General features: G+C 43.1%; 3 protein-coding genes across 3 annotated transcripts; all 3 read left to right on the forward strand.

Moving 5' to 3' along the window:
- Positions 1 to 2,861: 2,861 nt before the first annotated feature.
- LOC102705282 lies at positions 2,862 to 4,513 on the forward strand. Its single transcript, XM_006661167.3, has one exon. The coding sequence runs from the start codon at positions 2,978 to 2,980 to the stop codon at positions 4,295 to 4,297; it is 1,320 nt and encodes a 439-aa protein (XP_006661230.2). The 5' UTR covers positions 2,862 to 2,977; the 3' UTR covers positions 4,298 to 4,513.
- A 3,787-nt stretch (positions 4,514 to 8,300) lies between these two features.
- Positions 8,301 to 9,464, forward strand: LOC102714038 (probable CCR4-associated factor 1 homolog 7). The gene has a single exon (XM_006660564.3). It carries the CDS (start codon positions 8,394 to 8,396, stop codon positions 9,234 to 9,236), a length of 843 nt encoding a protein of 280 aa, XP_006660627.1. The 5' UTR covers positions 8,301 to 8,393; the 3' UTR covers positions 9,237 to 9,464.
- Positions 9,465 to 20,982: 11,518 nt separating this feature from the next.
- LOC102705560 (U-box domain-containing protein 7) lies at positions 20,983 to 24,410 on the forward strand. Its single transcript, XM_040527583.1, has 3 exons — positions 20,983 to 21,570; positions 21,672 to 22,591; positions 23,724 to 24,410. Exons 1-2 carry the CDS (start codon positions 21,041 to 21,043, stop codon positions 22,558 to 22,560), a joined length of 1,419 nt encoding a protein of 472 aa, XP_040383517.1. The 5' UTR covers positions 20,983 to 21,040; the 3' UTR covers positions 22,561 to 22,591; positions 23,724 to 24,410.
- Positions 24,411 to 25,315: the final 905 nt, after the last annotated feature.

The raw sequence follows: 25,315 nt of genomic DNA on the forward strand, positions 1-25,315 counted from the left end.
TACAAATGTAACAATGTTATTTTGTTGCAATCTAACTATATAATTTAAATGATCATTTTTTTATCAAAGCATAATTAGTCAAAGTTGAAATCAACAAATATTTATACTGCACGGTAGTATCTAAAAGATGCACATTCGAGTTAAAGAAATTACATCACAGAAACATTTTGGACAAATCACCCATATATACTTCAATTGAAAAAACAAAATATTCGGGATTTTGATTTGCCGTGTGGGAATGACCAGAGCGGCAAGTTCAGTGCCATGTATGTATTGATGACCCTAAATATTCATTGAAATAAAATCAACGAGAGCTGATATTGAAGACATGTTCCTATGATTTCCACGTTTAAATAAAGTTGAATCAAATGGTTTAAAACCTTATTTTTATTTATTGACGTGAAGACTTTTAGAGTTCGTGAGACGCGATATGGGCACCCAAGAAAATTTCAATGGATCTGCCGCTGCATTAAACAACTTTGAAGCTGACATGGATTACTTTTGAGAAAAAAAAAAACAGTTCAGGGTGATCTTTTAGCTTTTTTTTAGAAAAACTAAACGATATATTTACAAATAAAATATATTTTAAATAAAATATTTATATACATGTTCTTAAACAACTAAAAGACAATATAAAAAATAAAATACAATAAAAAATTCCAAAATCAACTTAAAATTTAAGGTTAAAATTTAAATTTTGGCTTATAAGTATAAAAGAAACGAAAAGATGAGTTAGTAGGCAGAGAGATTCAAAAGATATTATAGAAACGTAGCATGGCCAGCTCATTCCAAACAATCAAATGTAAACACTTCACAATCATGTTAATTGCGACACTGTAGTTCGTTAAATGACCGATCATCCTCGCTCTCCGTATCAGAGTGGCATAAATAATGCATAATTCCCCAACCCTAAATCAGAATCAATCCTGTTAAGTACTGTTCCACACTAAGTACGGGACATCTTAATCCGCAATCAATTCCCATTTTTGTCAACACAAAAATAAGGGACACCGGCAATTAATTCCGTTCTTGGTGGGAGATAACCCAACCTGAACCAACAGCCGTACTAAATAACCAAGCTTAGGTTTGTTTCTTTCCCTTGCGAAACACAATACACAACTCATATGTAACCGCTTACCTTCGCTATAATATCTGAAGAATGAGTCGATATATCTTAATATTGATAAAATACTCTAACAAAGAGGAATAGCGGTGGTGGGTGGTGGTTAATTAGTCGTCTATTCCACTACCAACTCTATCATATTTTTTAAAATAAAAAATAACTAAGACACTTTTATTAGCTTTACTTTAATAATATGATAATAATATATTTTTAATAAAATCACGATACAACGCACATGGACAAATTCTAGTATTGATAAATTATTGTATGTGTCTGTAAATGGTAGGAGGTCTATCACTAGAAAATAAAAATTATAAGTACAATGTGTGTTCTACCCTACTCTCCACTAGTGGTTGAACTAATCTAGACCATTTATTTTCTATAATCCAATGAATTAGATCTATTAGTAAAAGATCATGTAACCTAGTGGTTACAGTGACCTGAGTAACACCCAATGTCTTGGGTTTAAATCACCATTGGAGCATGAATTTCAGAGTGGGTATTTGAGGGGCTAGATCCCCTACTTTGATAAGTTCCAGAGTTTCTGAAATAAAAAAAATAGCTACATATATCCGAGTGGATATAGAGGCCGGGTAAAAATACCCTTCTCTAAAAAAATGAATTAGATCTATTTATACTACCACAAAAACTATTGATAGTAGAATATTTTTTCTATTGACAGTAGAAACTTAAATCAACGATCGAGATTTTTATATCGATGATAATATTAGTAGTAGAATACTACCAACAACAGATAGTATTATAGTCACGCTCTAGGTACAAACACCCGATGATAAGTTCAGGACTTAAGCTGTGTTTGGAATAGATGGTGGGGTGAATTTTTATGATGTAACCAATCATCACATCGTTAATTGAGTGTTAATTATTTAAAGGGGGCTAAAATTATATCTGACTTGTTCGAACCCCCTAGTTTAAAAAATTTAACTTTTTGTCACTTTTACGAGAGGTCAAAACAAATTTGCTACTCGATGTCTATGATATGTGAGCCTTTATAACTGTACGATGTGTGGGTCTAGTGATAAATTTGTTATGAATATTTATAAGTGACAAAAAGTTTTAGTGACAATTGATCCAGTTCTAACATAAACCGTCCGGTCGTAACAACGCGTTTAAATCAGCACTTGTTTGGGTCTCCGGAAGATGTACGAGATAAGTTACACGACAAGTTGCAACCTATGGTTTGGAATTTTCGATTGCAGCTGCAGGCCAAAAACGGGAATCAACCGGACTGACCATCTGACTTCACCGCCCCGAGCTGAATAGCAACAAACCGCTGCCCTCTTCTGGAAACAATCCGACCAAAAAAACGGTATCTGCAGTTTTGACATCGCTACAGCTCTGTCCAGCCCGGCTCGCTCGACGTCACGTTCGTTTGAAAACAAAAAAGTTTCGAAATTGTGTTCGAATTTGCAGTGGTTTTGACGTTTCGTCAAAAATGGGAGAGAAAAAAGGGGCCAAACCGATGTGGAAACGAGGTCGAAAAATTCAGGAGAGGAGCAGAGGCTCGGTCCAAGCGGCTCTTGCTGCTGCTGCGGTAGTCGCAGCGAGGTGGGGCCCACGCCCCAGCTGGGTCCAACGAGTCGCGGGCCCACCTCACCCTTGCCGCGTAGTCGCCTCACCGCGCGGTGAACCCACAGCGGTAGGGTGGAGGAGCCGAGTTATATCTACCTCTCCCGCCGCGGCGAGGCTCTACTGCTTGCTACTCTCCGGCCGCGCTCTCTCTCTCTCTCTCTCTCTCTCTCTCTCCCTCTTCCTCTTCGACGCAGGCGCGAACGCCGCGGCGAGAAGCGTGTGGGGGTTTCGGCGCGGCGACGCGCGGACGGCGAGGTGATTATGCCCGAGGCGATACCGGCATGCTTCCGCGGCGTGCCGGGAGGATTGGGCGCGGGCGCGGGCGGTGGCGGGGGCGGAGCGGCGGGGCAGTCGGGGGGAGCGGGGACTAGCCTGGCGACGTCTGTGTACGAGACGCGGCTCGGGCTGGCGGCGCTGTCGTGGTCGCGCGCGGCGCTCGGGCTCAGCCTCCGGGTCGTGCTCCGCGTGGCGGGCGGGGCCGGGGCCGGGGCGTGGGCCGCGTCGTCGTCTTCGGCGGCGTCGGATTACGGGTGCTACGACGAGGGGCCGGAGTGCTACGGGGAGATGGAGGACGAGGAGGAGGCGACCGTCGCGGTGCGGGTCCGGCCGTGGCTGCTGTGGCGGCGGCGGGGGTCGAAGCAGTTCCGCGTGCGCGACCGGCGGGTTGACCTGGCGTGGGACCTCACGCGAGCGCGGTTCGCCTGCCCCGGCTCGCCGGAGCCGTCGTCTGGGTACTTCGTCGCGATCGTGGTGGATGGCGAGATGACGCTCGTTGCGGGCGACATGGCGGAGGAGGCGTACAGGAAGACGAAGGCGCGGCGCGGCCCCGGCCCCGACGCCGCCCTCATCTCCCGGCGCGAGCACGTGTCGTTGCGCGACGGGGGCCACGGCCGCGCGCACAAGACGTTCGTCAACGTCCGCGGCAAGGAGCGGGAGATCTCGGTGGATCTCGTGTCACGCGGCCACGGCAAGGATAGGGACAAGGACAAGGAGAGGGACAAGGCCGACGTCGGCATGTCGATCTCCGTCGACGGCGAGCGCGTCCTCCACATCCGACGCCTGCGTTGGAAGTTCCGCGGCACCGAGAAGGTTGACCTCGGCGGCGGCGACGGCGTGCAGGTCTCCTGGGACCTCCACCACTGGCTCTTCCCCACGCGCGACACGGCACCAGCCGACGCCTCCGCGGTCGTCGCGCCGCCCCAGCCCGCCCACGCCGTCTTCATATTCCGCTTCGAGCTCGCCCACATAGGCGGCGAGGAGCGCGACTCTGCCGAGGTCAAGGAGAAGGAGGTCCTCGACAACGCCGGGAGTGGCGGCGGCGGCGTTGGCGCCTGGGCAGGCTACCTCGGCAGGTGGGGAAGAGGGGACTGGAGCGAGAGCAGCAGCAACGGGGACAACCGGCGGAAGAGGGGGCAGGCGCGGAGGCTGGCCAAGGCGAGCTCCTCCTCGTCGGCCTCCGTGGCTTCCTCCTCCGCGTCGTGGGCCAGCGGCTCGACGGTCATGGACTGGGCGAGCCCCGAGGAGGCCGAGCTGCAGCGCGGCCATGGTTTCTCCCTCCTCGTCTACGCCTGGAAATGCTAGCAATTGGCGCCGCCGATCGAGCCAGCATTCTTTCCATTGATGATTGGTGATAATTCAGTGAGATTTTCTTCTTCTCTTCTTCGGATTGTTGTAAGTTGCATTGTTATCCGAGCAAATGTTCTTGTGCAGTTTTGAATCATTCAGCTGACCAAATTGTTCAATTCAAATTTCAAAGCCAAAGAAATTCAAACAGATTGATAGTTAGACCAAATCGTATTAAGATGCATGGTCTTCTACCTTCTTCCCAAATTAGGTGGCAGAATTGCTTAATAATTGCTCAAGTCATCTGATTGGTTGATTAGGTATTTGTTTACGACTAAGTGGACTTTTGACAGAGATGTTAACTCAGAGTAAAGCGATTAGACCAAGTGGTTACATGACTAGATCTCCTCACTCACAATAATTTCATTTCTGCTGCCTGCTAATCCAATCACACTGGATTTTGGCCCTGCCTCCTGGGCCACTTAGCTGAAAGGAGAGGATTTGATCTGTTACACTAGCATCATTGGCAGCAACAGCAGATTTAACCATCAATCATGGGGGTGATGTCTGACAAAAGCTGGGTTGTTTAGATGGCGACATTCACATGCTGGTGCTTCGCTGGGATTTGTTGTTGCTTAGTGGTTCTTCTCCTTGCTGATCAGCTCGAGCACTGGTGGTTGAGACGCTACTGCTACTACTAAACAATGACAGTGCAGTGGGGGGCATTTGCTAATGAGTGTGTTGCAGGCAGGCAGCGAAACAATGTGCTGATTTTTGTGCTGTTCTTGGTACTTTGTGCGGTTCTTGGTATGCTGTCATGGAGGAGGAGCATGAACAATGGGCAATTTGCATTTCTTTTTTCTTATTATGCTCTATGGGAATGGCGGCTCAATATATGCTATCTTGCTGGAGATTGGGATCGTTGTCGTGTTGGAGTGAGTGGTTTTTGCATTGTAGGTTGGAGGTCCTACTTCTTTTTGCAAAAATCTCGCCCAGTTCTACGGCTTTCAGTCATGTGTCGCTTGCGCCAGGTCTTGTAAATCAACTCTTGTCGAGCGTCGACCATTTTCTGCCCAAGAAATTGCTGCGAGGAGTTTGGAAGAGCTCAAGAGCCTTTGGTGAAAGGAAAGCTCTACTGGCACATAATTGTAGAACGACATTTACACCCGAAAATACATCAAATTCGGACATTTGGAGCACTAGTTAACTTGTTTCTGCAGGATTTGATCAGCGGTGACTTGCAGTCGACAACCGAAACAGAACGGCTACGGGCCTGTATCCGTGCGAATCACTCCGTTGAGAAAAAAAAAACGACCTTTTCTGGGGAGCTCTGCTTGACCAGAACTGGCGTGAGCTGTTGCGTTGCGCCATTTCCACATTTTTCGTGCATCATCATGTGGTGGCCATCCCGTACTTGCTCGTTTGTTACGCCGGCTCCCGGCCACATATCACGGCCTTGTCCCAATAGCACGCAATAGTTGACCCGGATCCGACGCCGTGTCGTTGATCCAAATGCAAGTGTCAGGGTCGTTTTTAGTTCGTTTCTGGTTAATCCCAACATTAGGTGCGATTTGGCTGCGTTTTACATCAAACCGATCTGCAAGCGGAAACACATTCCTAAATCCTAATCGAAAAATTGCTAGATATAGCATTTTATGTACGATCTTGGTATGATCAACATAATGATATAGAGTGCAGGAGAAAAATAGTAGTATATTTATAGACACTAAAGCTTAATTACCGGAGAAATTACCGTGCAAAAATCGTCGTACCTATGTCAGCGTTGCGACGCGACGTCCGGGCGCAGGTTTGTAGCCACCGTCTCGGCTTTTCGCTGTGGGCGCGCCGGCGCGAAAGAGAGCGAAGCGAAACCGTGTGCGGGAGGGCGGTGCAGCGCGCGGAACGGCGGCAGGACAGGAGCACGTGCACGTGGATGATGGATGGGGTCGCGGCCGTCGTCCCGTCCCGTCTCATGCTCGCTGCTCGGCTGGTCTCACGACTGATGAGGTTCTGGCCCGCTCGCTCCGCATGCAAGGGACTGATTGTTTCGCACCTAAACCGCACGTTTGTATAACAAAATTAGTTTTCTAAATAAAACATATATATATATATATATATATATTTTGATCTGGAAGCTAAAGAATAAAATAAACCTTAAAAGCAACTTAAAATTTAAAGGTAAACATTTAGATTTAAACTTATAAGTACGAGCAAGAGGAAAAAGATAAAAAGTCACCTCTCTGTTTGGTGCATGGGATGGCATACACCGGTGACATACAGTGCTTGTTGACGTATACTGTGTGCGCGAGCTGGTCTAAGTATACCCTGAAGCCTAACGGTTTGTCGTCTCGTCTAGACTACTTTGCGCCACTCCCCGCCTATGGCACAACCGCCTCCTCTCCCAACCTTCGCACGACCACCACCTCCATGCTCAACATTCGCCTTCTCTCCTAGCCTTCACGCGGCCGTCTCTGCCTATCTCCCGTGGCCTCCTTATGTCGTGTATGTCAATTGATGATATTGAATAATAGATATGATATTGAATATTAATGTGTAATTTTGTGTGGTCGGAAGGATAAGCTATCAAAGACGTACTTTAGATAGCTTATCCATCTTAGCTCGTTGTATGAAGCATATTTGTACCAATTCTCAAGATAGATTAAACCTAGTAAATAAACATTAGAAAAACTTATGGTTGCAAGCTAAGGACATACTCGTTACACTAGTTATCACATTGTTAGTCTATACGATGTTTTGGAACAATATTTTGTTGTTACAACGTAGAGGCATATAATGAACATTAGCCCATAATCCCATCGTCAATGTGCAGAACAATATTAGTAGACAAGATGAATTGATATAATAATCTAGCTATGATAAAAAGTGGAGTATATATAAAAATGAGTAACCGTTGTTAACATCTCCGTAGTATAGCGGATTTGAATATTAATGTTTTCTACCATCAATTGCGATTATGCAACCAACACATTTTTAACCCATTATCGTTGCGCTAGCTATATTTATTAAGCTCTATTTTTAACTATGCTTTAGATCTAAATATATATTAATCCGATTTAAACACATTATAGTCACAAAATAAAAATCTATTTTACATTAATCTACTTATCGTAAAAAAAACACACAAAGCATATAGCTCAACTAGCTACAATTCGCATAGGAAAGCTAATTTACTTTACAAAAGACGACCTTCACCGACCGGGTAACATCAACCATGATAAACTTAGTCGCCATTTAGATGGTAAAATTTTTTGGAACATATCATATGGAGTATGGTCACACATTTAAAGTATTAAACATAGTCTAATTATAAAAATAAATTTCAGATTCCGCCTAAAACTACGAGATGAATTTTTTTAGTATAATTAATTCGCTATTAGCATATGTACTGATTAAGCTCAAAAGATTTGTCCACGATTTCCCCAATACTTGCATAATTAGTATTAATGTTTATATATATTTAATGATTCATTTAAATATCCAAAAATTCGATGTGATGTTTTAGAAAAAGATTTTGAAAACTAAACAGAGCCTCAAAGTCATAAATTCTACGGAAACGAAGACCAATGCCATTTTTTATATTTTTAAACATAGAACAGTCAAAAAGTCGAAGAAAAAACTCCGACCTTCCTTCACCTCGCCTGCTCACCAAACCAGATCGCTCGGCCAGCTACACCCACCCATGAAACGTGCGAGCCATCTCGCCACACAAATTTAACATCCCCCTGGGCCCACCGGTCAGCGACCCCCACGTCGGCACGCTCGCGGGCGTCAGGCAATCATACCACGCGGGGCCCGCCACGTGGCACCAATCCCGGCCCGGCGGCGCACGTCACCCACTTTCCCCATTCCTCTCGTCTTCCTCCCCCAGAACTCCAAAAAAAAAAAAAAAAAACCCCAATCCGGCGCTCCCCTCCCCCCTCCCCCCGCCTGGATCTCCTCCTCCTCCCCATCCCCACCGCCACCCATCGGAGCCCCTCCCGCCGCCCCGCGCCGCTGACCCCCTGGGCCCCCCTCTTCCCCGCCGCGTCCCCTCTCGTGCCCTAGCCGTTTGCGAGGAGGGGGAAGCTCCGAGCGTTTGGATGCGCGCGAGCCGATGGCGACGCCGGCCACCGAGAAGCCCGACGGGGTGGAGATCCGCGAGGTCTGGGCGGACAACCTCGAGGCCGAGTTCCTGGTGATTCGGGACATCGTCGACAGGTTCCCGTACGTCGCCATGGACACGGAGTTCCCCGGCGTCGTCTGCCGCCCTCTCGGGACGTTCAAGTCCGCGGCCGACTTCAACTACGCGACGCTCAAGGCCAACGTGGATATGCTCAAGCTCATCCAGCTCGGTCTGACCTTCTCAGACGAGCGCGGGGGCCTTCCTGCTCTCGGTCCTGAAGGTCGGCCGTGTGTTTGGCAGTTTAACTTCCGTGGATTTGATCCTCGCAATGATGTTGCCGCGTCGGATTCCATCGAACTGCTCCGCCGGAGCGGTATTGACTTCGCACGTCACTCTGCGGACGGTGCCGATGCCTGCCGCTTCGCTGAGCTGCTCATGTCCTCGGGTGTTGTCTTGAATTCGGAGGTCCGCTGGGTTACCTTTCATAGCGGCTACGACTTTGGCTACCTGCTTAAGTTGATTACCGGCACAAACCTGCCGGACACAATTTCCGGATTCTTTGACCTCATCAGGATATACTTCCCTGTTGTATATGACATCAAGCACTTGATGCGGTTCTGCAACAGCCTCCATGGTGGGCTGAACAAGCTTGCTGAGCTGCTTGATGTCGAGCGTGTTGGAATCTGTCATCAGGCGGGGTCTGACTCGCTGTTGACCGCGCTCTCATTCAAAAAGCTCAAGGAGTCATACTTCAATGGGTTAACCGAGAAATATGCCGGTGTGTTGTATGGTCTTGGCACAGAGGGTGGGGAGACCACCTCTGCTGCTCACTAAGTAATGGATAGTTAAATAAAGGATGAACTGCATTTGAGACAAAAAAAATGAGAAATTTGTCTGGTGAATGTGTGCTGCTTGAGTACTTCCTTTTGCTTGGCACCAGGAAGGTACACCATTTTTACCCTCAATCGTGGTTTACTCTTGGTTCACTTAGATTAGGTGCAAGACTTATTTGGTGCTGACTTAGCAGTCGAAGCAAATAGAGCATTGGGCACCATTGTAACTGTTGCTTAGCGGTTTAAGACTGCATTTGTTTGCTAACCATTCGAACCAACTTTAGAATTAAACACTGAATAGCAAAAGGTTTACTTCTTTTGTCATGTGTATGCCAAGCTCATCAAATCCAGTGATCCATAGTTCAGAGAGAGTCACCCGTTAAGTAATCAGTATAGATGCTACTTCACTTGCTTATGCTGTCCTCGAAGCAAGGATATTTGTAGATGCCTTGGGTTGGCATTCCTTTCTGAAATGATATTATTTATTTATTTATTTGGTCATACATATGTAGTACTAACTTATAAGCTTATATGTGCATGCAATTTTGTAGATTCAACACATCATTTATTGCAATAGATTTCTTCAGATAGACTGTTGTACACCATTTTAATTTTCCCACTGATCAATAAACTTACCTGATAATATTGAATTTAACTACATCATGGCAAAGCAATAGTTAGACATGCAATACTCTTATTTGTGTACTTAAAATGTGAAAACTGTTTAGAAAATATCAACTGGCCAAGTGAAAGGGAAATTGTATGACATTTTTCCCCCCATGTTATACCTCTGAGATAGGCTAAAATAGTTTCTTTAGTAGTATTTTGTGAATTTCCCTTTTGTATTGCCATGATTTAGTATTTTCTTATGGACATCGATTGCTTCATGTTGTCCTCATTTTCCTTTCACTTTCTCTACTGTAGTTTATGCATCTGCATAGTGTTCCCTTTGAATATTATTATGTGCCATATGTATTATTTCTACTGGATCTCATGATTGGTTGCTTCCATTTTTCCTTTCTCTTTTTAAAAGTGTTGAATGCGTACTGGTCTAGGTCATAGGAATTTCCTACGTGGAGTTTTTTTTTTTGGGTATATTAGTTCTCTGTGATATTGTTCTTATTGTCACACCTTCTAGGAACTTTCACAAAGATGATCCTCTGTTTGGTGTGGGATGCATGTTCGTGTGTGGGAATATGGCGCCACTACTTCAGTTATTTCCACTTTCAAAAATGATTTTTTTTCTTAGTTTGTGATATGGGAGTTATCTACTTATCTTGGTGTCACTTGTGAGCTTTACCATGTCAAACGGTTGATGGTGATATACATTCTGTGGAGTTAGATCTGAACATTTCGTTTCTTCAAATTTGTCAACACTGATATCTGTGTTTTATATTGAATGAAGTTAGTTACTGACTTCCTCAAAACAAATGGTTTTCGGCGTCACGCATAATCTACAGACATAAGACATGTTCATTGTGCAGATCCATAAGAATGTGTTCCTGGCCTCATAGCCAGCCATTCACAGCTAAAACAATATGATGATATTTGCCGTGTAGTTTTGATTCTATTATCGTTTCTTTTCTGTCTTAAAGATATAGCTTTAGAGTGAATTATAGTAGGTGGTAAGCGAATTGCTGTATAGCAGCCTTTCAGAAAAGGAAAACCATTACTGTACAACTGAGGTGCAACTCAGTGGTGGACAGGATACCGTTGCCATGACAATGGCCTGTTACCTGCTCGGCTATCTGTTATGGGCTAAGATTCATGGAAGGTAAACATCGCCTACAGTGATACTGCAAGCAGCTGTTTCTGTAGTTTGATTTTGTATGCTTGGGCAGTTATCACTAATTCTTGGGATCCGTATATATCCTCTGTATTAATACTGTTTTGCTTGTCAAGCTGTCTGCACTTTGAGAGCTTCAATATATGGCTACTATGTGGATTTTGTGGATAGTTTTCCTGCCATAGTCACGTAGTTGGTGCGGTAATGTTGATTTCAGCATTTCTCGCTGTATGTTGGTATGCTATGAAGGGTTTTTGATTTGATGGGAACCTGTTACCTTGCTCTTTGTGAAAATTGTCCATATGTGAACTTGTTCTAGTTTATCTGGGCATTGTTTGTAACAGCTAGCCTTAACTGGGAGAAATGCAGCCAGCCTAGTTCATGGTGATTGTAAAGGCTATTACTCCCAAAAGCCTGTCAAAAGAGAGGCTCTTCTATGCATATTACTGTTGGTGTATACTGTGTAGTGTCCTAATGTTCAGAAGTTCCTGTCGTTTGGAGTTTTGGGCTTTTCTGCTGTTGATCATTGTTCCAGACAGTGAGCTTTCTGTGCCGGGATCACCCCAACTGTTTGCGTTTTTTGCTCGCATGCGCGGCAGCCTCACGAGCTGCAGGAAGCTTGACTGACTTGTGATCTTGTTCCGATTTGCATTTTTTTCAGCCAGTCAATCACTCCATCACGAACTCTTTGTTGCCTGTCGGTGCATGCAGGAAGGTCAACATGATCTGACATTACGTCCTGCCGTCACTGCAAAAATGTTTCTTGGCAACTCCTACATCGCCAGTCACCTGATCTGGAGGTCCAACGCATTCTGCAGCGATACATGCAACACTACACCAAGGCAGCGTTTTTTTTTGCTTGATTATTTCTCGGCTTTTATGCATATGGTTTCTAAACTGTTTGAATGGTGAAAGGAAATGTAGAGTAGTGGTTACAGTGACCTAAGTAGCACTCAAGATTCTGGGTTCAAATCTTTATAGGAGTATGAATTTTATATTTGGATATTTGAGAGGCTAAGACCTTTACAAAATAAAAATGGCTGTATATATCCGATTGGATAAATAGGCCAGGTAAAAATACCCTTCTCTTAAAAAAAACTGTTTAAATAGTGTATCCTTTACAAAAGAAAATTTTGTATAGAATTTCAAAATCCTATATTTCTAAAATATATTTTTTTAACTTCATAACAACTAATATAATCATTTATATTATTAAATAGCTATAAAAATTAGATAATCTTTTATCCCTGGAAAAGAAAACACAGCCCAACTCGTCGTGCATTGGTAGACGGTAGTATTGGTAGCCTGAAGTCGTTCAGGCCCTTTTCACCGGCGAAGTGCATGCAGTAGTCGTCGAGATGTAGTAACCGCGTGGGCTTTTGTTGACTCCGGCGGTGGCGTCGCTGCGCCGCTCGGCCCCTGCCCCTGCCTATCCATTTAAGTTCTCGATGGGACCCAACGCTCCAGCCGGCCCGGCCTGGGTCCAGTCCGCGCCACCATTTAGACCTTGTTTAGTTCTTAAATTTTTTTTCAAAAACATCACATTAACTTTTTGGACACCTAAATAAATCATTAAATATAGATGAATCAAAAAACTAATTACACAGTGACACCTAAATAAAGCATTAAATATAGATGAACTAAAAAACTAATTGCACAGTTATGGAAGAAATCTTGAGACGAATCTTTTGAACCTAATTAGCCCATAATTAGCCATAAGTAATACAGTAATCAACATATGCTAATGACGGATTAATTAGACTCAAAAGATTCGTCTCGCGGTTTCCAGGCTAGCCGTGAAATTTGTTTTTTATTCATGTCCGAAAACTCCTTCCGACATCCGGTCAAACATTTGACGTAACACTTCTCCTAAAAATTTTCTCAATCTAAGTGGGAGTTTAGATTGAGAAAATTTTTAGAAGAAGTGTCACATCAAATGTTTGACTGGATGTTAGAAAGTGTTTTCGGATACGAATGAAAAAACGAATTTCACGGCTAGACTAGAAACCGCGAGACGAATCTTTTGAGCCTAATTAATCGATCATTAGCACATGTTGGTTACTGTAGCACTTATGGCTAATCATGGACTAATTAGACTCAAAAGATTCGTCTCAAGATTTCTTTCGTAACTGTGTAATTAGTTTTTTTTCATCTAATTCTAATGTTTTATTTAGATGTCCAAAAATTTGATATGATGTTTTTGAAAAAAAATTTTAGGAAATAAACCAGGCCTAAACACCACCTTACTCCTCTCGCCGCCGCGACCGCACGAGCGTGTCGTGTCGCCCAGGCGGTACGGGTACGTTGTACTACGACGCCTCGGCGACGAGCAGCTGCTGCTGCACCCACGCCGTCGATCGTCCACCGTTCCTCCTGCTCGGCGTCGCACGGGCACGCGCGCGCTGCTCCCCGAGGGAGGAGAACTCGCGGCCACATGGGGGTGGCTCTCGCTCAAAAAAATCTCTCGGCGGGTCGACGCGACAGTTGGCTGCTGCACGGCCGGCTGCACCACACCAGCCTACGTGCAGTGTACGGCTGGATGCGTCGTACTTGGGGCTGGCCGGCTGGGGCTTTCTAACGCACCGTTTAATTTGCGCAAATAAAATTTTTAGGTGTTATATTCTTATGTTTGACTGGATGGTACAGGAGTTTTAGGCATGAATGGAAAACGAATTTCATAGCTCGACTGAAAACCAACCGTAAAATTAATTTTTTGTTTTATCTATGTTTAGTGTTTATTCGATGTGATGTTTTTTAGAAAAAAAATAAACAAGGCCGAAATACTATAACTGCATTTATGGATTTTTGTGTCTAGCGATTATCATTCGCCTTATTTAAAAAAAATTTAAAATAATTTTTAAAAATAGTCGCATATAAAATACTATTTATGATTTTATATTTTATCATCCAATAACAATAAAAATATCAATTAAATAAGACGAAGGATCAAACGTTGAGCCAGTAAACAATACTCATCATGTGACGGAGGGAGTATTAACGATTATCTGGTGTATTAATATATAATTTTTAGTTTTATCTGATGTTGTTGCTTTTAAATCTATCTTTAACATTTTGCTTTATGTCAAAAAATCTATCCTTCGGTAGATTAGAAAGCAGATGTGAAAAACCGAGAGATAATCCAATAAAAAAAATCCTGCCTTCATGTTTTGATATCCGGTGGGCATGTCATGTGTGGTGTTATGTGTAGGAGTAGTAACACGCCCTGCCTAACCGTGCTGGAGATGGGGAGTGGGGCTCGCGGCAGTGTCGGTGGCGGTGCGGCCGTACTCGGGGTTTGGTGTGCAGTGCAGTGCAGCAAATGCTGTGCACATCTGCAAATGCGACCCACAAGTCAAAAACGCTCAGCCAACCGTACGGTTTTCTGGTGCTAGTGCTACTACTGTCCAGTCCACTGCTTCCGTGTGCTTTGCTCTTCCTAACTCCCGAAAATTACTCTATTTATTACTATTTTTAGAAGTAATTATAAAGATAAACCATTTTATTTTCCGCTGACGCTACCGCCACGCTAGGGCTTGGCGTGGTTCTTGCTGGCCTAGTCCTAGCGTGGATCTTGCTGGCTCGGTGTAAATAATCCGGATTACAAGACTTTCACATTGATTTTTTTGTAACGTAAAGCTGAAGAGCCTCCGCTCTATCGGTGGCGGTGTGGACCAAATGATTAGTTTTTTAAAATAGTTTTGAAACCATTTTTTTCACAATTTATTCTCGAAAAGATCAAACGGTGTTAAAACCGTTTAGAACTCAGTTTGAGGACCCGTTCTGATGTGAGGTCTAAATCGACTAATTAACTGTACATAAAGAAATAAAGAAAGAAGATAGGTCATTCGTGTATAATTATTTCAGTATTAACTATCATAAAATGAAAATTTTGATTTGTTTGTTTTTTAGAAAAACAACTTCTATAGAATACGTTTTTAAATACGCTTGATGGTTAGAAAACATGATAACAGAATACGAGGAGTACTCAGTCCAAAACTCCTGATTAGAATGCCCTTGACAGGGGAGAGAACCGGCCATTCCGGGATAGTATTATGTCGTTCTTCACTCACGATTCAAAGGTCATCTTTTGGTTTATTAGTAGAGAAAACGAAACAACCTATTTACAAACAATAAATAATTTCTAAATAAAATTTCTATATATATTCTCATTGATTTAAAAGTTAAAGGTGATAAATAAACTACGATAAAAATATCTTAAAATTATCTTAAAACTTAAAGTTAAAAATTTAAATTTCAGCATATAATTATAAGCGAAAATACGACGACAAGTAAAGAAATCTGCTGTTAACCATGGCCGTCGTGCTTGTCTGCCAGCTTAATCTCTTTAATGCCCGATCGATCCCCATTAATGGAGACGAGATCGGAGAACAAGGACACATGCCGATTACTGGATGCGCGCGTGTGTGGTGGTGCTGGCCGGCGCCGCCGAGAGAGAGATCTTTTGCGTGAGAAACACATGCCGCGTGGACTGCTCCCCGTGCCATTGTCGAGCCGGTGCCAGCTAGCCTAATCAGCCTGGCTTTTTGAGCCCCTCTCTCCCCCTCTCTCCGTGCGCTGGTTTTTCTATCACAAGCTTATTACTCCAAGATTGTATGGTCGTGCTTTTATTATTAGAGAAAAAATGCAATCCCTCAATCCCGGGAAATTTATACAAGCATTGTTCGGTTGCTTCCGATGAAAAAAAATTTGCTTCGGGACAATCGAAAAAATGTGTAGTTAAATATTGGACATAGTAAAGACAGGATTCGGCTCTAGGATAATCCAAAACATGTAATTAGTCGATGGATATCCTTGATATTGTTTTGTTATACCGTAGGTAGATGACGAGGATATCATTTTAAAAAGACACGTGATACCATGAGTTTATTATTCTATAGGCTAGTTTTTCTTAGAGAAACATGATGGTGTCAAACTGTCAATGATAGCCAGGTGGGCGTGAGTCATTTGAGCCGAGTCGTCTTCTATGTCGATTGAGATATAGGTAACCTAATATTTTTCTCGTTGTTTCTCTTCATCTTTACCGGATATAATAAAATAATATCTAGAATATACATTAGTTAATTACATGTTTTTTTAAGTATCCTAGTGCCAATTCACATTTTTACGGTATCCGACAACTAATTATACATTTTTAGGTGTCCTATAGCAAATTTGCTCTAAAGTAATTAGTGGAATTTGAGAGGGATCAATACCGCACCCTTTAAATCTCCTTTAATCTATATGGACGAGGGATTAACCGAAATAATTCTCGGTGTGTTGACCACTTTGGTAGGGCACAAAATTTCTGCAGAGACGTGCATTCTGCCGTTAAGTTCGCAATATGCGAAGTCAATTATCTATTATTACACCGAGTGGATTGGCCACGAAAAATATGGTGAATAGGTCAATAGAGTGGTCTTTGAAATGAATGTTTTGTTTGGAGGAGTTTCTATCGGCTACAATTTCTCACAGAATTTGCCACTCTCGGTAGCTTCCTTAATCTGTATTTAGATTTTGATTATAGGTAGCTATAGAACCCTAATATGACTTAAAAGCTAGAAGCTGAAAAACCTTTTTTTTCCTTTGCTTCTTGCGAGTTGTTTCTCTAAACAGGACCAAGTAGAAACTCTACGCCAGAGGTGACACTCTCTTGGAGCCCTGGAGTACAAATCACAAATGCCTGTGGTGCCACTAGATTGGGGAACCTTGGAGAGTTCCTGTACAACAAGACCCCCCTGTTTTCTCCGTGGATCTGCTAAGCTGGCCCTGTACATTTGGATTCAACAACAAGCTACCAGAAAAGAGTTTATTACTGTGAGCATACATTTGCTGATGCAGAGCATCTGGAATGGAAGAAACGGAAGGGCACATTCTTCTCTTCTGATTGGTGTCCCGGCAGAGTTTTATCCCTACACCTCTGTAGATTTGTTCAATTCAGTAGTAGTACTATGGCCTCGTTTAGTTTCCAATTTTTTTTAAAAAAACATCACATTAAATTTTTTAGTCACCTAAATGAAATACTAAATATAGATGAACAAAAAAAACTAATTACATAGTTATGGAAGAAATCTTGAGACAAATCTTTGAGCCTAATTAGCCCATAATTAGCCTTAAGTGCTACAATAACTAACATGTGCTAATGACGGATTAATTAGGCTCAAAAGATTCGTCTCGCGGTTTCTCAGCTAGCCGTGAAATTCGTTTTTTCATTCGTGTCCGAAAACCCCTTTCGATATCCGATCAAACATTTAACGTGACACTTTTTCTAAAATTTTTCTCAATCTAAACACCACCTATATCTACAATGGCCTATGTTGTACCATTTTCAGTGGGTACAAAGTATCCTGTGACCACCTAATTAAATGCCATAAATTACACACAACAAGATTTGCCTCCGGAAAGCAAGGGTCGCCGGTAAAGAATGTGTCGATCAAGGCGTATTCAATTGCAGTAGCTGTGACCACTGTAATCCTAGGAGTTTATGTTTTCACGCCACATAAAAATCGATCGCCCATATTATTTACATCCATATCTTTTAGCTGTTTAGAAGCTTAAACAAAAGTCCTTATTAATAATTATAAAATAATTTAAATTTAGCTTATAAGTATGAATATAAAAAATAGGGTCCTTGCATATAGTACTACCGCATAGTTACCCACAGAGTGCTATAAAATTTGTCCGAAAGGATTGGGAAAAAATTCCCCTTGTTTTTCATGAACATGTCATCAAACGTTGTTTTTTTAAACAAAATATCTAAAAACTACTCTAAAATTATAGTACTATTAAGTAAAAATTTTAAATTTTAAATAACTGATACTTAATTTATTATTTACCAATTAAATACCTCGGTTTGCCGGACATCATCTTCTCTCCTCCTTCATTACTCTCGAACTCACCAAACAAGTTCTGAACTTATTTTACTATGCCTCCTTTTTTTTTTCACGCCTGGTAAGCGAGCTGACCAAAGTGATGGCCGTATTTTATTCTCCCTGCTAAAAAAAATATCCAACAGAGCAAATAATTCGTTCGTTTAGGACTATTAATTTTCAGTTACATGGAAATGCACATGCAACACCACACAAAATGAACCCACCTATAAGTATGATCCCTGTTCCCCACAGCAGCCGCAAACAGAAAAGGCAATTGATAAATATGCCAATTCTACAAAAATCACTACGAAAGCACAATAATTCTCAAACCCAAATTCAGATGTGGAGCTCGGCAAAATAGTGAAAATGAAAAAAAAAAAAAACTACTGAGTTTATCCAACCTATTCATCCGTCAGTCCTCTATTTGTTGAGATATGTTTCGGATTAGAGAACTTTTAATCCATACAAATTTAAAATATTTAATAAATATGAATGTATACACGTACTGGTCCATATGTTATAGGGATATGCAAAACATCGTATGCTTTTGTTATAAGTTGTAGGAAAGAAAAATATTTTTCTTTAGATTCTGTTCGGTTTGGAGGAATTTTTAACTTATATAAATAAAAAAGTGGAGTGATAGGAATGCATGTTTATATCAATCCATTGTTACCTTTAGAGAGGTTTGAGTGGATGATTTTTTTTTATATTTTCTCTGTACACTTATTGGAAAGGAATTTTTTTGGAGTTTCTAAACTTGATTCTACCGACCGAATGACTTTTATAGAAATTAATCTTTTTTTTCACCAAACCAAATACACTCTTAGTTTTCCTATATTTCATTTAGACAAAACCAAATGATACTTAGGCCATATTAGTTTCATATTGAGGCAGATTATTATAAGCTGGAGTAGATAATGCATGATAAGATATATATGTAATTAAATTTAAGGGAAAATTGCAAGGATGACACTATAATTTTACAAAATTAGAGATATGTCATCCTGACCCACATGTCATTGACTCATGCGGGCTTTACATGTCATTGAGATATCAATAGCATATCTCCAACTTTGCGAAATTATAATGGCATGTTTACTTAATTTAAAGTACCTAAGGGCAGTGGGTCTTTAGCCACTCAATAATCTAAGAAGCTTATTGGATTATAATAAACTGAGACAATAATCTAATTATTATTTTATATTATTTCTATAATCAAGATTACAATAATTCTTAGCTAAAACAAACGTGGCCTTATCGGAACTGATTTTTTTGGAGTCCAAATACTTCATTTTTCCTCGAAATCAAACTAGCCTTTAATTATGGAGTTAAAGGATTTTAGAATCCAGAGAGGTAGACTCTGTTCTAAACTGCTAAATAATATTAGCCACTCCCTCGATATCCGTTACCATATTTTTCAAACGGGTAAATGGTATATTTCGTGTGAAAATTTCTTTAAAGAATCAAATAAACCGTTTCCAACTTTTAATACTTAATACTTAATTAATTATATGCTAATCACGTATCTCATTTTGTATGAGCCTAATCAGTTAATCGTAACCACGGAAAAGAACACGACCATAATACATCCTCTTTGGATAAACTACTTGTTGAAGCCTCAACTTGCCAAACCATGTCTTGTAATACTTTATAGCATCCTGATCCCCATGTTATACTAATCGCTTATCTAATCTAACCTAGTCAGATCGTGGCTTTTAATTTGGTAGCCATAAAAGAATACGGCAAGCATAACGCAAAAGGTCCCTAAACGTTATAGATGAACTATAGTTAACAGAAGCTTTTGCATTGGCCGTAACTAAAGTACTACTTTTGTTGTAAAATACTTCCACCCATTTAATAATTCTTATGGTTTTGGAGAACATATAGATTCTTCTAAATCTATCTTTAACCATAATTTTTTATTAAAACATATACAATAAATAATATTATTACAGTACACTTTATGAGTCATATGTACGTGATATCAAGTAATTTCAAAGTACATGTTTTATAAGTAATTAGTAATTAACGTTATAAACGTTGACCATATTTTTGTCAATTATAGAACTGAAGTGAGTAAGATCATTTTTCTCTATCTTGTTTGTTCCAAGATAAATTTATTTTTTTATTAATTATTGTATTAGAGTTTGTGAACATAGTAAATAATGGATTGGAAGTAGATAAAGTAGCTAGCAATTGTATTAAGGTTTGTTAAAGTGGATAATATTCTAATTTTTTTAATTCTTTATTACTAGTGTGGGCTGGTTGAAAAATGGAGTCGCTTAGGAGCGAGGGGGCAGTGGAGTTTAACAACGTCACAGAAATATCAGAGTGCAAGTGTCGCAGAGAACAGTTTACCTTGCTCGCATCGCATGTGACCAACTGTGACAACTAATCAGGCTGCTGTTTGCACAGCGAGTCTTAGCATAAAAATAAACCGCCCAGAAAACGTCATTTGCTGATCTGGTTGAGCAAAGTATAGATAGCATTGCTCACATTTTTAATCACCTTCCCCAATGGTCCTCCACTGCAAAATCCAATTGTAAATCTGTCAGTGTGACCAACATTATAACCATAAACTAGCTGGATTCAAGTGATGTGGATCAACATGTCCCCAATCTCTTAATTTTTTTGCAAAAAGATCACGTCGAACATTTGACCGGATGTCAGAAGGGCTTTCCTGACATCGTGACATCGAATGAAAAAACGAATTTCAGCTTCCGTTAGGAAACCGTGAGACGAATCTTTTTAGTCTAATTAATCTATCATTAGCATATGTTGGTTACTGTAGCACTTGTAGCTAATCATATACTAATTAGAGTCAAAAGATTCGTCTCACAATTTTCCCCATAACTGTGTAACTAGTTTTAATGGTTATGTATATTTAATGCTCCATTTAAACGTCAAAGATTAGATACGATGTTTGTAAATAAATTTTTGAGAACTTAAACATGGCCTAAATTTACTAGTTTGTTTCACTGACCATGTGGGCCCACCTCTCCTCTTGGGTCATAAGCCACCTGTTGCCTTCACACGTCGTATAAACCCACTTCTCTCTCTGCCACGGCTTCCGCTCTACGCCATTGAGGAGAGCTCGCTCTGCTGCCGCCTCTGCTCCGGCCAATGTGACTTGCGGCGGAAGGGTGCAGGATGGTGGCGAGGTGCGGGAACGCTGACGTCGGCGGAGGATTCCGGCTGTGGCCGATCTTCTCAGCTGCTTCGCTGCGGAGGAAGATTCTTGAGGTTCTGACTTGCGGCGGCGGTGGAGGGGGTTCTTGCCGCAGCAGGAGTCAGTTCAGGTCGCCGCAGCCGAGGCCAAGGCCGAGGTCTGACCGGCTGGCGGAGCTGCTCAGGGCGGAGCCGTCGGAGTGCGGTGATGAAGAGGCTCAGGCTGACGCGGCCGTCAAGAAGGCGGAGGCGCTGGAGGAGCTGAAGGTTGTTGTCAGCGCGCTTCAGGCTGGCGATGGGGACAATGCCGACGGCGGTGACATGGGCCGCGTCGAGGCGGCTACGGTTGTGAGGAGGAAGGCGAGGGACGACGCCGGCGCGAGGGAGATGCTCGCGATGCTCGGCGCCATCCCGCCGCTCGTCGCGATGCTCGACGAGAGCGGCGGCGGCGGCGAGGAGATGGTGGCCGCCGCCCTGTACGCGTTGCTCAACTTGGGCATCGGCAACGACACGTGAGTTCTCTTCTTGCCGCGCTTTTGATGCCTTCCTCTGTTTCTTGATCAGATCTGGTGGTTCGGTTCCTGAATTTTTGGGAGTTGCCTTTGATTCGTAGGAACAAGGCGGCGATCGTGCAGGCCGGCGCCGTGCACAAGATGCTCCGCATCGCGGAGGGCGCGTCCGGCGATTTGACGGAGGCGCTCGTCGCGAACTTCCTCTGCCTGAGCGCGCTCGACGCGAACAAGCCCATCATCGGCGCGTCCGGCGCCGCCCCGTTCCTCGTCGGCGCGTTCGAGGCCGCGCCGACGGAGCAGGCGCGGCACGACGCCCTGCGCGCGCTCCTGAACCTCTCCATCGCGGCGGGCAACGCGCCGCACCTGCTGGCCGCGGGGCTGGCGCCGTCGCTCGTCGCCGCAGTGGGCGACACGCCGGCGGAGGCGGACCGCGCGCTCGCCGCGCTCTGCAACCTCGTGGCGGCGTGCCCCGAGGCCCGCCGCGCGGTGGGCCGCGCCCCCGACGCGGTCCCCGTCCTCGTCGACGTGCTCAACTGGTCCGACGAGCCGGGGTGCCAGGAGAAGGCCGCGTACGTCCTCATGGTCCTTGCCCACCGGAGCTACGCCGACCGCGCGGCCATGGCGGAGGCCGGCGCCACCTCCGCGCTCCTGGAGCTCACGCTCGTCGGCACCGCGCTGGCGCAGAAGCGCGCGTCGCGGATCCTCGAGATCCTCCGGGCCGACAAGGGCAAGCAGGTCGCCGACGCCTCCGGCATCGTCGCGACAATGTCAGCCCCGCTGGAGCGCGGCGGCGGCACCCACCAAGAAGACCCCGACGCCGGCATGAGCAACGAGAAGCGCGCCGTGCGGCAGCTGGTCCAGCAGAGCCTCCAGAGCAACATGCGGCGGATCGTGCGCCGCGCCCGCCTCCCGCAGGACCTCGCGCCGCCGTCGTCGGAGAAACTCAAGGCCCTCACCGCCTCCTCCACCTCCAAGAGCCTACCTTTCTGAACCCCCATCCATTCCATCACACCAAACTCAGGTAAAAACAAACAAATCCCCCACTCTGTCTCTCACTTGAGCTTCCAATCACTCAAGCTAATCACACCACAAACACATCAAAGTTTTTTTTTTATCACATCAAAGTTCTTCTACGACTAGCATTTTGGGTGGTTAGATTAAGAAAATTTTTGAAATAAGTGTCACGTCAAATGTTTTACCGGAAGAGGTTTTTGGACACGAATAAAAAAACGAATTTCACGGTTAGCCTGGAAAACGCGAGACGAATCTTTTGAGCCTAATTAATCCATTATTATCACCTGTTGGTTACTGTAGCACTTATGACTAATCATAGACTAATTAGGCTCAGAAGGTTCGCCTCAAGATATTTATTTTGTAAATGTGTAATTAGTTTTTTTATTCATTCATATTTAATGTTTTATTTAGGTGTTCAAAAATTCGATAAGATGTTTTAGAAAAAAAATTTAGGTATTTTGTCCGTCAGTAAACCACTAGACATATATTTTTTATCCACGCCTAAACATCAAGTCAAATCACTGAAACCTCCCATTTCTCGTCGTGAACACAGTGCCATGCGATTGCTGACCTACCAACCCCACAAAAATCGTTTCTTAAGTCCAAAAACACAACACTAGTAGAACATCGTCACTCCTCTTTTGGAAACTCCCATCATGCCATGAAGCATCAGCATTCGCCATTTTCCGACCTCGGAAACCGCAGTCCAGAAGAAGGTCAAGAAGGCTACTATTTCCTCTTCGTCTTCTTCGTCGTCGTCGTCTTCGTCGCCGCGCTAGCTTTGCCTCGACCTCGAGGGGAGCCCATGGCCATTAACCTGGCCTTTGTTGCTTTGTGGCAAAGTAAGCGCAAAGCGCGCGCGCCCCAACGGTTTGGGGCCAAGCAAACCAAAGCCATTGTTGTCCCTGCTCCACAAGTCCGAGGTCATCATAACCCTCACCTTAATTTGCCACTGCTGCTGCAAATTCTTTCTAGTACTACCACTACTGTTACTTTCCTCTGTACACGAACACTCGAATCTAGATTACGGAATAGATTAACAATTACTCGTAGTAGTAATAGAAAAATCTTTCTGTTGCTGCAGTGCACTGTTGCTGTATTACTGCTGCTTTTGATGGATTAAAAATGCAATCTTGCAGGAGATGGGGAGGAGGAGGAGACTTTTGGAAACTTTGCTAGCTGCATCCATTGCATTGGAGACCGGGAATCACTTTGGTGCCAGTGGAAGCTGTGATGAGAAGAGATGGGCTAAAAATTTTGTTTAATCATGCAGCTGCTCACTCCTTTTCTTGTGCCTGCTAATGGAGCCCACGTGCTTGGATGCAGTCGTCGTCGTCGTCGACAGATTGCGCGCTCGAGCCTGAGATGATGTTCTCTTCCCCTAATCGCTTTCGTTCTCGTTAATTTGCGTTGGTTTTGTTCTTCATTTTGTATATGGAGTAGTTCTCATAGCATTAGTGATACTACTACACCTACATTGGTCAGTACTGTCAGTTGTGGTTGTCCTTTAGGTGTGCTTGCACATGATTTTCATTGGAGAGTGTATTAGGGTAGAGAGAGAGAGAGATTTAATTAGAGTAGAAAATTTAAAGGATGTAGAATTTTATATGTTTATGCCGGTTCGTTCGATCGTCATTTCAACCTTTGCCGGCGTCAGATGGTCCACAGCTCCACATGCTTCAGCTAAGCTTCTTTTACATGTTCTCAACTGCTAACCTAGCTTCAATATTGTAAACCGTACTAAAGAGTAGTAGAACACTTGTGCGTCTGGTTGAGATTAAAGGCCTTTAAATCGATTTGGTTACTGTCACATGGGGCTAGGGTACCACAGGAGGATTGATTTCTTTGGCACGTATGGGAAGATTAATTGGCACAGAGAGTACTGTACATGGCTCCCATCATTTTGCTCGTCGAAAGAACAACCCCAAAGATTTATTAGCGATCAGAAAATAATTTATGGTTGAAAATTTTTATACACGTGTCTATAGCCATTAAAATATTATAAAATAAGTTATTAAGAAAAACCATAAAATTAACCTTACAATTAAGTTTTAAAGTTTAAAATTCTAGTTTATAAGCATAAAAAAAAGCGGGAGAGTCAAGTGACTACTCTACTCTACTTCTCCAGCTAAGTAGAGCAGTGGATACAAGTCATTGGGCTCGTTCGCAATACACTGTTGACTTTAAATTCCCTCTCTTTTTTTATGCGCACGCTTCCCGAACTACTAAACGGTGTATTTTTTTAAAAAAGTTTATATGAAAGTTGTTTTAAAAAGTCATATTAATTCATTTTTTAAATTTACAATAGCTAATACTTAATTAATAATATGCTAATGGTTGTTCTTGTTTCGCATGCGTTGATTTGATAGCTTTGAAGTCCTCTTGCGAACGAGCCCATTGTCAACATACTATTTTCAAACAGTTTAGCCGATGGGTTTGATTATACCTGCCGAATTAAGACGGTCCATCTGTGTATATACACAAAACCACACAAATCAGTGTGTCCTAATTAGTGATCATCATGTGGGGATTAAATTTCTGGATGATTGAAGAGGTAGGTGCCCGGATAACGTCAGGCTTGATTAGTGTGAGGTAAGACTAATGTGTTCGCTGAAGAAGATATGCTGGCAAGCTGCCGCAACTAACAAAATAATGTGTTGTCTCGCCGTGCTTCTGAGGGCGAATTCCTATATCCCAAACATGTCCTCACATGGTCTCCTGCAGGAACACC

This window comes from Oryza brachyantha, chromosome 9 (genome assembly GCF_000231095.2).
Source record: "Oryza brachyantha chromosome 9, ObraRS2, whole genome shotgun sequence".
In the NCBI taxonomy this organism is placed as follows: Eukaryota; Viridiplantae; Streptophyta; class Magnoliopsida; order Poales; family Poaceae; genus Oryza; species Oryza brachyantha.

Coding starts and splice junctions, on each gene's coding strand:
- LOC102705560 (XM_040527583.1), top strand. CDS start 21,041: ATGGTGGCGAGGTGCGGGAACGCTGACGTCGGCGGAGGATTCCGGCTG. Junction 21,571..21,671: donor TTGGGCATCGGCAACGACAC/GTGAGTTCTCTT, acceptor TTTGATTCGTAG/GAACAAGGCGGCGATCGTGC.
- LOC102705282 (XM_006661167.3), top strand. CDS start 2,978: ATGCCCGAGGCGATACCGGCATGCTTCCGCGGCGTGCCGGGAGGATTG.
- LOC102714038 (XM_006660564.3), top strand. CDS start 8,394: ATGGCGACGCCGGCCACCGAGAAGCCCGACGGGGTGGAGATCCGCGAG.